Here is an 11,968-nt window from a genome sequence, read left to right as displayed (position 1 = left end):
CGGTGGTCACAAGTGGAAATTACAGGTTAACGGAGATTCAAATTCCCTGTTTTGTTACTTCCTCTTTAAATTTTGTGATAAAACCATTGAAATGTTTACCTGTGACAAGCTAAAACATGCAACAGTGGCATAGAGTGTGATAGTCAGTGTACTAAAGTCAGCTACAGAGCAATATCTAACTGCTAACTTTGCTAACTTTAGCCAGAATTTGCTACCATTAGCTACTGTTCATACCAGACACGGTGAGGCAGTGGCAGCAAAAGCAGTGTATTGAATTGTGCAAAGGTGTGTTTGACTTTATTTTGTCAAAGGAAAATTCTGTTATTTCTTCTTTCAAAAGTTGCATCATCTTAAACCAGAAAGGGCAGTGAAACACTGTTTCAGCTTGGTATAAGTTACTGTTTAAATATTGTTTTAAGCAACAACATGCAGCTTTTTTATACGTTTACCTGCAATGTGACTTTTCTTGTATTGAGAAGACATTTTGTGCTTAAATATCAGCAACTTTGTTTTTTTTTTTTTAAATGTATGCCTTTCTAGTAGAGAGCAATCATCAAGAAAACAGAAGTCACATATCAAATACAGGAGCGTATAGCAGGAGGTTAAGAGACCAGTTATTTATTGAACATCTCCACATGTGACTTAAATTCCTTTAACTGTTGAACTAAACACAAATCACCTCTGCATGGTTTAAAGCATGCCAAGTGCCATTGAAACAGTAATAAATTCTCAATTTCAACAACAGTTATACCAGTTATTTAATCAATAAGGATACAACAGTTTTAAGATGTTCCCCAAGTCAAAAGGTCGTACGCAGGCAGCTAGTGTACGTTTGCTTTTGTGACAGAAGCGTTTTCACCCTTCACCAACACATTGTCAACATAACAGTGCTCTTTATTTCTCAGGCTCGAGAGTCCAAAGGTGCAAAGTCCTTCATAAAAGGGAAATGGGGGGGGTAACAACGCTGCCAAGATGTACAGGAAACTTTACATACACCGACTAAGACATTCAAAGTCTGTCTTTGACCATGGAGTTTGGAAATGGAGTGCAGTTGTGGCAGGTAGCTTATAAACAGCTCATAATAGTTTATCAGAGAATTTAGGTCAGAGCGAGTCGAGGCAGAGTCAAAATCTAAATTCTTCAGACTCCTTTGACCAAGACCACGCCGCTCTGCCCGGCCTCAGCCTTCTGGGAACAGTTGTCCGTGTTTTTGGCGCTGGCGGCGCGCGGGCGTCGCAGGTTCAGAAAGCTGAAGCGTGCCTCCAGGCTGAAGCTCTTCTTGGTGCTGGATGTGGAGCTGATGTTGTTGTTGGTGGCGGCGGCGGTGGGAGCGTTGTCCAAATCCCCCTCTGCACCTTCCGCCCGTTCACCTGCAGCACAGGAGAAGGTCAGTCAATAAGTAATGCTGCTTTTTTTTCATGAGCGTGACGGCCATAAATTATACAAGAGGAAGGTTTTTAAGCTCTAATGGGTGGAGAAACATTTTGAATTCCTCGGAGGATAAAAAAAAAATCCCACTAAGCATCGATGCAAGATGTCAAGATGAAAACTAAGCTAATGTTGGTTGCATGTTGTTAGACATCTGCATGACATATAACTGCTGTTTCAGCATTTAAATGAGTATTTAATACAACCTACACGTCTAAAAACTTTCACTTGCAAGTACAGAAATGCCAAAGCTATGTCTGAGTTAATTTAGGTAAAACATTACCCATAATTATACAGCAACAAGAATGTTTTTTTAAATGTAAAATGTCCCACTGAGTTTATATCTTGGTCACAACTTTTTAATAGCTAAGTTTAAAGAATGGTTACCAAATATATTTGCTAGTTTTCATTAAACCACATTAAAGGTTAATATTTTACACTGCACTGTTACTTTTATTCTCTTGTTTTATCTGTCTTATTCCCTTTTTAGCTTCTTTTTTATTTCCAAATTTAACACTTTTTAATTGTTTTTATATGTCTTTTTACTTGTGTTGCTTTTATATATTCTGTTTTGATGCCTTTTATGCTCTATGTAAAGCACTTTGAATTGCCTTGTTGTTGAAATGTGCTATACAAATAAACTTGTCTTGCCTTAAAGGCTCATTATCAAGAATTTTTAAAATCCTGCTCAAATCTAAATCTGCTAAAAACTAAGTTTAGACATAATCTCAACTTAGTTTTTAGCAGATGTACCCAGATCTTCATTGATAGTGGCAGCTGCTGCGCCCACACATGTTCAACAACCAGTGAAACTATTTAGAAACACTGATCTAGCTTTTGAAAAAGTAAAATAATGTTCTTCCCCATAAAAGTGAAACAACACCAGCAAAGGAAAACACATCATAGAAATACCGTATTGGCCCAAATCTCATTCATGTGAATAACAGTTGGACACACACAAACACAGCTAGTTATTTATTAAGACTGACTGAGGTGTAGTGAACTCATTTCCTCTATCATGGAGGATCTGCAGATGTGTTTGTCTGTGCAGGTGAAGCACTCGGCTCGCTGTCACTTTGACTAATAGGCTCCTGCAGCGGAGCGGGTGCGAGCCGAGCAGGTAGAGCAGGACATCGTACGTCTTACCCAGAATAGATTCACAAACATCATCCATCTCACTTCCCCTGTTTTCTTCTTCTCTGCCCCCGTGTAACGGCACGTGCCGTACACAAACAGACCTATTTTACTGCTGATGGAGGCTTTCACGTGCAGTTAGATTCGTGCACCAACCAAGTCAGTTTTCCCACAAAGTTTGTTTTATATTTTGTTTATTTCATCTTTGTTTTAGCTGTTATCATTCTGTACAAACACACCCGTTAACTACATATGCAATTACTTTCTATTAAAGCCCGACTGCTACTACAGCAATATCAATATTTGAGAGGCTTTAGGATATATTGACCAATATGAAATTTATGATATTAACAAATATAAACTAACATTCTTGATGACCCGATTTAGTTATTTAAGAGTTTTAATTATAATAATAATAAAAATAATTTTGATTTATATAGCGCCTTTCAAAAACACCCAAGGATGCTTTACAGAGAAAATGATTTTATTTCCTGTAGGCAGATTAGAGACCGGGGGGGGGTACTGAGATAGAGCTGAGTGTCGTCAGTGTAGCAGTGGAAATTTTTGACCAAGATACAACATTTTGACATTTTACAGTTGAAAAATAAACTTATCAGTGCTCTCTGGTGGAAAACATATCTTCAGGCATTTCTGTGCTGTAATTTCTTGTTACTTATCGGTCGTCAGTGATGAGCAAATATCAGCAAATATGTCTGAGAGGCTGATTTATGGTTGTTCAGGTTCTTCTGTGTCTTACTGTTGAATTAACTTATCACGACTACATGTGCTGTTGGAGGCTGAATTCAACACTAAAATAAGGGCAACTGTGTTTATTTTATTGTTGAGTTCTTTTTAGGGACAATTTATTTGTTATAATCATCATTTGGTTTGAGGAAAAATTGCATCTAAACTGGATTTTAATTTATAAAATGTACGAAAGTCCAGGCATAAAAAAACACTTCTGCAACTACACTAAAAACTACTAATCCCCCAACATCCAGCTGATAAATGCATCTATGTTTTTGCGTCTGAGTTTTATTATTATTCATAAAACTTCATCTGGATTTATTATGCTGAAACACACAGAATCTGACACACCAAGTTTTTCCCCATCTCTCACCTCTCTCCAGGTCGCATTCAGGCGACGACGCTCCGCTGCACTCGCTGCGAGGCCCGAGCACCGGCGAGATGAGGCCGAAGTCGGACAGCGACACGGTGCTGGGGAGGTCAAGACTGCAGGGTCTGGACAGAGGAGCCGGGGAGGACGAGGAGGAGGAGGGAGTGGGCGACGGAGAGGCGGAGGACGAGGATGTGCAGGAGGAGGAGGAGGAGGAGGAAGAAGAGCTGGCGAAGGGGCAGGGCGACAGGAGCTCCTGAGGGCTGCTGGGAGACGAACCCAGGCTGCAGGTGGAGTGAGTCTCCGAGTCTTCCTCCGACATGATGCTGCCGCCGCCGCCACACGCCTCGTCTTCGAAACACACGGACGTCACTGCAGGGGGGAGGAGGGAGAGAGGAGGGAGGAAGAGGAGTATAAAAGGAGACAAAGGGAGCAAGATGATGAGGATGAGGTGATGAAGGAGGGAACGAGACAGACAGAGGGGAAAGAAGGATGGAAATGGATTAGAGGAGGAAGAGATGTGAGGAAGGGAGGATGAAAGTGGTGAGAAGAGAAAAAGGAGAGATGAAGGAGGTGAAGATGTGGAGGAGAGAGAGAAAAAAAAAAGAGTGTGAGTAAACAGCGATATAAATAGAACTGAGACGACTCTAAACTGTCAGCGGAGGTGTTTCATTTTCCCAGACATAAATCAGAGAACACAAAAGCACCGTCAGCGCTCGCTGCAGCTGCATTCATTCTCTCTCTCTTCTTTTTTTTTTTTTTTTTTTAACGGGTTTATCTTGTAACTTATAATCACGCCGTCTGCCTTGAATTGGACACCTCTACTGCTCTGCGGTTACCATGGTAACGCCACCCTATTTATTCCATAGTCAAGGCCGATAGGATGCAGCGGGTAGATTTCCATTCTGCAGACTTATAACCTTCAGCTTCAGTTTCTGCATATTCTGCCACCGATCTGGACGGTTTACTGACAAACAACTGAAGCAATGCGTTTAAATTTAAAGGGTCAGTTCACTCAAATGACAACAGTTTTTCTATAGGGAATATTTATTATCAGAGTTGTGGCTGGAAGGTCATTGTTGCCTGTCTGGGCGGCAACCCGAGAACCCGCTAGTTGAGACAAGTGTTGAAGGGGGACTTTTGGGTTTGGCTGGTTCAGGGGTCTCCTGAAGCAGCAGAAGGGCCAAAAGGGCAGCAGCTCAGGTGGTGCTGAAGGAACAAATGCCTTAAAAAATAGACATTAAAATCCTCCCATGGGGGGTGGTGGTGTGTCTTCCTCAAGATCGGGTCCTCTACCAGAGTTCTGGGAGTTTAAGGGTATCTCTTCTGGACAGAGACCTCAGATGTTGTACCTGGAATCTGCTGGAGCCACTCTCCCAGTTTGTGGGTTACAGCCCCCAGTGCTCTGATTACCACTGGCACCACTGTTGCCTTCACTCCCCACATCTTTTCTAGCTCCTCTTTCAGCCCCCCAAGATGTCTTTTATATTTTGGGTGAACTGACCCTTTAATATATTGCTGGTTAATTCCTGGACAGCAGAAGTCAGTCAGTTAACAGCCTGAACTGTTAATTAGAAACATCTTCATGCATACAGTGACTGGTATGTTAATTAGCTGAACATGTGCAGCTGCTAATTCACATTAGCGACTGAGGATATTATGAAATCAGTCGTGGTGCGTTCATGTCTGTAGAAAACTGTGAGTATATATTTGTTATACTCTTTACACAGTAGAGGTGAAGGCTTTTTTTGTGATCATTTAAACAGTAATTGAATAAACAACATATTTTAGGCTTGAGAAGTGAGGACATATTTTATTTTCTGGTTCTTTCATCTTCAAAGGGCTGTTTGAGGGTAAAGACTTAGTTTAGGATAATGAATGCGATATTTCACATGTTCATGTGTGACTGCGAGCCCGTCAGACAGACTCTTAAACTCATATCAACTTGAACTGTTTCTGTCAACAATCCTCTGAATCCGCTGTTCTTGTTTTTCTCTGAAACACTTTTAACCTTATCAGACTTTCCAAGAATCACAACCAGGAATTCATAGAAAACACACAAGAGCTCGTTCTGTGAGATAATGACGTCAGCGTCGCTCCTTAAGAGTCGGTCTCCACTTCACAAGTGACTCCAGGTGGAAAAGCAGCTTTACAAGAGCCAGTTTATCTTTTCATTATCACGGAGGCATGAAATCTGTTTCTTTCTCTATATTTCTATTCTAAAAGTTACTGCCCTGATTTAACACCAATGGAGGCTAAATGACAACCGAACGGAGACTAAATCTCATTACAGCTGACATTTACAGTCACCAGGTGAGCAGCTGCTGTGGAGGTCAACAGAGGAGTGACAACATGAGACGGTTTGACCTTTACTAATTGGCCTTTTATCTCGTCAGGACAACTGTCTGAGTCACGCTGAAGAGCGAGCAGCTTACAGCGGTTCATGTCAATATTTGCCATAAATAGAGCAGTTTATGTAGACAGCGGTTCCTGTACTTACTGGAAATCCCGTCAGATTCCATCTTAAAGCTGGAGATATCGTCCCCGGAGACGCTGTCGCCCTCGGCGCCCACGCCTCGCCCCCGCGGGCCCATGGCGGAGCTGCGGCGTCGCTCGTGGATCTCGTCGGAGATCATCTCCAGGTTCCTGAGAGCCGTCTTGTACTCGCCTTTAGCCTGAGACAGTTTGGCCTGTCGCTCGTCCACATTCTTCTTCAGGTTCTGGAGGAAAGAAAAGAGAGAGAGAGGGAGAGAGAGGCGGGTCATCATGACGGATGGACAACGACATCACCAAAAACCATGTTGGTCTGCCACAAGATTCTCAAAGACTGTTTTAAGTCCACACGAGAGATGAACAACAGTCTTCCAGATCATCTTCCTTCATTCGGTGTTTTGATGATGGTGGTTTGTTTGTCTCGTGATCTGGTGACCTTTGATTTACTCATCGAACCGCTCAGTAAGACCCTCGTGTCCTGTATGGAAACATCTGCATTCATGATGTTCCTCTACTCATTTATTCAGGTTTTTCTTGTAACTTTTCATCCATCTCTATCATTAAGTTTGGCCCCACATTAAGGGAAAACTGCATCAAACATTCACCACCTGCAGTCTGTAGTTTGCTCCTTCATGCTGTAGTCAACTCGGATGACTGGCGACTGCAGCTTAATCCACTTCTCCACTGTTGATCCATATAGTTATATGACAGTTTTACAAACAATTGTTGCTTTGACTCTACTTTTCGTCACTTTTCGTCACTGCACTTTGTCAATTTAGCAGGTATTTATTAAGACTACAGATTTACTTTACCAGAGCTCTGGTGAAGTCACTTCCTCATGCATCTTTTGCATATTTGAATTTGTGTCTCTCTCTCTTTGTGTTTGTCTCTCTCTTTGCTTTAGTCTCTCTTTGCTTTAGTCTCTCTTCCTCTTTGTGTTTTCTGGTAAAACATAGCTGCAGATTTTACACCTGCTTTTTTTCCTTCCAGGTGCAGTTTTCTCAGTAGTCTGTGGTGATAAATCAGGCTATTTATATGAATTTCCATTCCCTCCTAACATATTTTTAACTTCTGAATAAAAACGCTTAAAATACAGACTGAATGAGACCAAACACACAGTTTTTATTGGTGATGCTTTTCTTCCATTTCACCTCAAAACCTTAATGTGAAAATGCAATTTTAGCGCCTAAAAAAAGGGGCCAAAAATCTGAAACCTACTGAATAGATGGATCAACAGAAGCCTGTGTAGATATTTTGATATAGTGACTCTTATAACTGCAGTGAATCCAACCAGCCTGCAGCTACAGTCCTCTGCGAAGGAGCAAAGTTCTAACTTTTCAAAGCCGCCTTTGAGAGTTTTATACTCAAAAAAAAAAGATTTTCAGTGCAGCGTTCCTTTCAAGTCTGTATGAAAGTGAAAGCAGCCGCAATCAAAGCAATTTCTCTGCCACTTATTAACAAGTGCTAATTAGATAACGTGCATGTTATTGTTAAACACTGTGTTGGCAGACTGATATGTTGCTCTTTGTTCATAACAATGTTCACAGCTGGCACACGGTTATCTACAGCACGTGAGGAGAAAATCAACACCGCAGCCCTGAAACGGAGAGTCAATAGTCTGAACGTCTGGAGTGTTTGGTGAAAGGTGTTTAGAACAGCATCCTCATAACCTTTACAGGGGATCAGCAAGGAAGTAAATGATTATATCACGTACCTCCAGCTGCAGATAGTACTTGGCCTTCATCTCAAAGTACGGCCTGCGAGGGGAGGAGAGGTCAGGAGAGACAGAGGAGAGAGAGAGAGGGAAAAGATTAGATCAGAGGGGAAAAATACAGAATAACCCAGAAAAAGAGCAGTACCCACATCATCACCATGGTAACCTGGGGCTGGGGGGGTGGAGGAGGGAGGGAGATAAAGGAGGGAGGGGGGGGGGTGTGTGATGCTGGATGATGCAGAACGGATTAACACCCCTGCTGAGGCAACACACAGCAAGGCGGCAGCTGACGGCTCAGTTAGTCCGGATCCTGAGAGAAAAATCGATACGCTGAAGACGTCGCTTCTGATTACAAGAGCAGGAAGTGAAGTGCAGCCGGAAAAATTCACCCACCGAAGGTTATAAAAGTTACTTATACTTTATTTTCCCCTCATAAGATTATGTCACCGTTTCATGAGCAGAACGAGGAAGCAGCTGAAACATTTGATACAGACGATATAACAAAATAGTTTCATCCCTCATGAACGTTGTGATTCATGTGGAGTCGTCGTACTGTATATTTATTTATAGGCTGCTATTTTTACCTCGCTGTGATAATAGAGCAGTCTAGCATTGATCCTTCACACGTGCTGCTGCTGTGTAGGTGTGCAGTGGAAGGTTTCAGAGTCTCACATTTACCTTTTTATTCCATCGAGATTTGATTTCTGACTTCTAGCAGAGAAGCTCAGAAAATAGAAGTGAAAACAACGGGAAGAACGCCAGGAAATGAATTTTTAAGAGATAATATATGGAATTCTGTTCAGTAGTCCGCAGTCTTTTAGAGCTGCAACGATTAGTCGATCGACAGAAAATTAGTTTATTCTTAAACTAATTTGATAATTGAACAATTGAGCCAAATATTTGATGGTTGCAGCTTCTCAAATGTAAAGATTAGAGGTTTTTTTCTGCATCATATGTGACAGTAAGCTCGGAAAATAGAAGTGAACACAACTGGAAGAATGTTAGGAAATGAATTTTTAATGGATGATATATGTAACTCTGTTTAGTAGTCCACAGTCTTTAAGAGCTGCAGAAAATATGTCTATTTTTAATCTGGTTTGATAATCAAATAATCGTTTTAGTCATTTTTTTTAAGCAAAGGAGTCAAATATTTGCTGGTTGCAGCTTCTCAAATGTGAAGATTGGAGGTTTTTCTGCATCATATGTGACAGTAAACTGAATATCTTTGGATTTTGGACAAAACAAGACATTTGAAAATGTCACCATGACCTTTAAGAAATTATAATAACGGGTATTTTCCACTATTTTCTGACCCTTTTTAGACAAGCCGTTAACCATTAATGGAAATAGTTCTGTTCTGCATTAATATACAAGGAAACATACAACTAATAGAAAACTCAGTTGTCATTTAAATACTTTTTCAGGCTTCTTAATAACTACAGAGCTGCTTCACAACATCGTAACACAAACTGTTCGTGTATCACTGTCGTCTTTACGTTTACTGTTCTCGGCCAAAGACGCGTTTCCCGCCTCTGGAAAGCATCAGTAACAGAAGGAGGCTGACGATTCGTCCGCAGGCTCTGAGACGATGAGGTATAGACGAGGGAATTGAAGGAGGGTCTTATGTAACTTCTCAGTACTTGAACTAAAGTTTAGTTGAAGGTTAAGTCCAGAAACAAAACCCCCCTGAGCTCCAAACATAGTTTTACTCTACAGGGAAAAGAGTTTCGAAGGTCCTGACAGCATAATAATGAAGAAAGGAGAAAGAAATGCATTAAAGATGACATCATCTCAGCTTCCATCTGTGTGCAGAGTGTTTTCATGCCTTATATTCTCTCTTTTCTACAGTCAGTCTCCGTTTTTATTTTTCAGTGAAGTAAGAAATGAGAAAAAAAACACAAAATCCATGAAAAGGTTGGATTTTAAAATACAATTTGCAGTGAAAACATTTAACATTTCTTCTTTTTTAACTTACTCAGTGAGATTCTAGCAGCTCATTCAGCTTTTTCTCCCACATTTTTTATAACTGGAAGCATTTTCTGAGCTACATTTACTCTGAACTGTGTCTTTTATGCAAGTAAAACTGTGACATTTTCTTATAAATAAATGCCAATAAATGCCAATTCTGCTTCTCTCAGTCAGGCACTGACAGTTCTTGTTGTCTTTAGGACACCAGACCTGATATATGTATTTATTTGGATTACAGTTAAGAACTTGGTCGTTAGCATTAGCAGCAGCTGCCACCATGGTTTCACTAAAGTATCAGTATCTATAAAAACTCCAGAGTTCAACAGAAAACCCATAAAATGGTTGAATGACAGGTGAGAAGTTCAGAGCAAAAATACATCAGAAATTTATAAAAAAAAATGTGTATGAAATGAGCTCAGACGTCTACAGAGATACTGAGATTAAAAACATAATGAGGGGGAATTTTGCATCCTGGAATTTTTATGCATCTCTATTTCATTTCAAAGTTTCTGAGGTGCAGCACAGCAGTCATATCATTCTTATAAACTTGTGATATTGCAGACGGGCATCAACTCGTGACTTCCCCTTTAACACCTGACTATTTAAAATAAACAGATGTGGTCACGACGGATAAGTTTCAGTCGTCAGAGAGTCGTTCAGTTGAATAGAGAAGTGCAATCTGATCACGCTGCTTTGAAAAAAAAAACCCTGATCTGAAGCAATCTGAATAAAAATCCAGCTGTTAAACCCGCGATGTGGTCTGATGAATTCCAAAGACCAAAACATCTGGCGCTCAAACAGTTTCACTTGTCTGGACAGTTTTTTTTGTCTGGTAGAAGACACATTTCACATTCTGGTGATTGCCGGAGAGACAGAAGAGAGAAGATTCTGGATCTTAAGTGTCTAACAATCAATCCCTCAAGTGTCTGTAAAGGAGACTTGAGGGCAACAACAGATGACGTTGCTGCTGATCTCCGTCTGCAGCTTACGTCACCCAGGCTGGGTGAGGCTGCTTCAGAGTCTGTTCACAGTGAGATCTGACTCAGCTGCATCACGTCAGTCTGACAAAGAACACAATTAATGTCTAAATATAAAACCAGGACAGAAGCTAATGCTAACGGAAAACACACTACTGCTATGATTTGACTGTAGATTCATTTAATCATGTTAATTTGTTTCCAAATACTGTGAAAACACAAAACGTGTGTTAAACTCACAGATCTATAAAATCTATTCAGTTCACTTCAACTGTGTTTTGTTTTTTGGGGCTTTTTGGGGCTTTGGGGCATCATTAGCTACACAGTTAGCCAACAGGCTAGCAAGGCTAACAGTCACTGTAATTAGAAATGTATGAAACTAATAAAACACTTGACACTAAACACTAGTTTCTATTCAATATGTTACTTAGTTTGTTGATTAGATGCCAAAAGCATCAAATTTGCTAATTAGAATAAATGCATGAATGCATTTACCATGCATGAATTATGAGTCAGGTCAAGTGTTTTTATTCCTCTTTAGGCATGAAAAAAATATTTAAACTTATATTATATATATTTCTTTAAACACGCATTTTTCAAGGACTTTGTCCAACTTAGTGGACAGATGATTAATCGTCATTTTCTCCCAACATAAAATCAATACTCGGAAATTTTAACAATTGTATTACTCCTTAGTTGTTACTTGATGTTACAAATTTTTTATTTAACTGCAAGGGTCTGTTACTATAGAAGGATTGGCAAGATATCCCGGCGGCCATCTTGGTTTTGAGTAATTTGTGTTGCATTTACAAAGGCTGGCCAATGGATGGCAGCGTCTGGGACGACACACTAGAGTCAACTGTGTTGGCTGATGTGCAACTACACCATTAAAAACCCCCATGCATATATACTGTCCACTGTAGTGACCACTATGCATGAAAGGGTTAATTATCGATTAATTTGTTGATTATTTTTCTGATTAATCGATCAGTTGTTTGGTAAACGGTCGACGTCAGAATATAGTGAAAAATGTCTCACAGGCCACAGCTGGATTTTATCTTCAGAAATGACAATTAGTCAATTATCAAAACAGTTTGTTGATTGATTAACTGATTGATCGACTAACTTTGTGCAGCT

General features: G+C 40.3%; 1 protein-coding gene across 1 annotated transcript in view; it reads right to left on the bottom strand.

Moving 5' to 3' along the window:
• Nucleotides 1-602: 602 nt before the first annotated feature.
• The window catches only part of sh3bp5b (SH3-domain binding protein 5b (BTK-associated)), a 47,318-nt gene continuing 35,952 nt past the window's right edge, over nucleotides 603-11,968 (bottom strand). Inside the window, exons 6-9 of the mRNA XM_044358096.1 lie at nucleotides 7,887-7,929; nucleotides 6,180-6,399; nucleotides 3,683-4,051; nucleotides 603-1,370 (exon numbers count right to left, since the gene is read on the bottom strand). Coding sequence (XP_044214031.1) covers nucleotides 1,141-1,370; nucleotides 3,683-4,051; nucleotides 6,180-6,399; nucleotides 7,887-7,929 — 862 coding nt within the window. The 3' untranslated portion in view covers nucleotides 603-1,140. The remainder of the gene's footprint in view (nucleotides 1,371-3,682; nucleotides 4,052-6,179; nucleotides 6,400-7,886; nucleotides 7,930-11,968) is intronic.

Source organism: Thunnus albacares, chromosome 8 (assembly GCF_914725855.1).
Source record: "Thunnus albacares chromosome 8, fThuAlb1.1, whole genome shotgun sequence".
Lineage (NCBI taxonomy): Eukaryota > Metazoa > Chordata > Actinopteri > Scombriformes > Scombridae > Thunnus > Thunnus albacares.
Note: the sequence above shows the minus strand (reverse complement) of the source record. Positions and strands in the feature narration are given on the sequence as shown.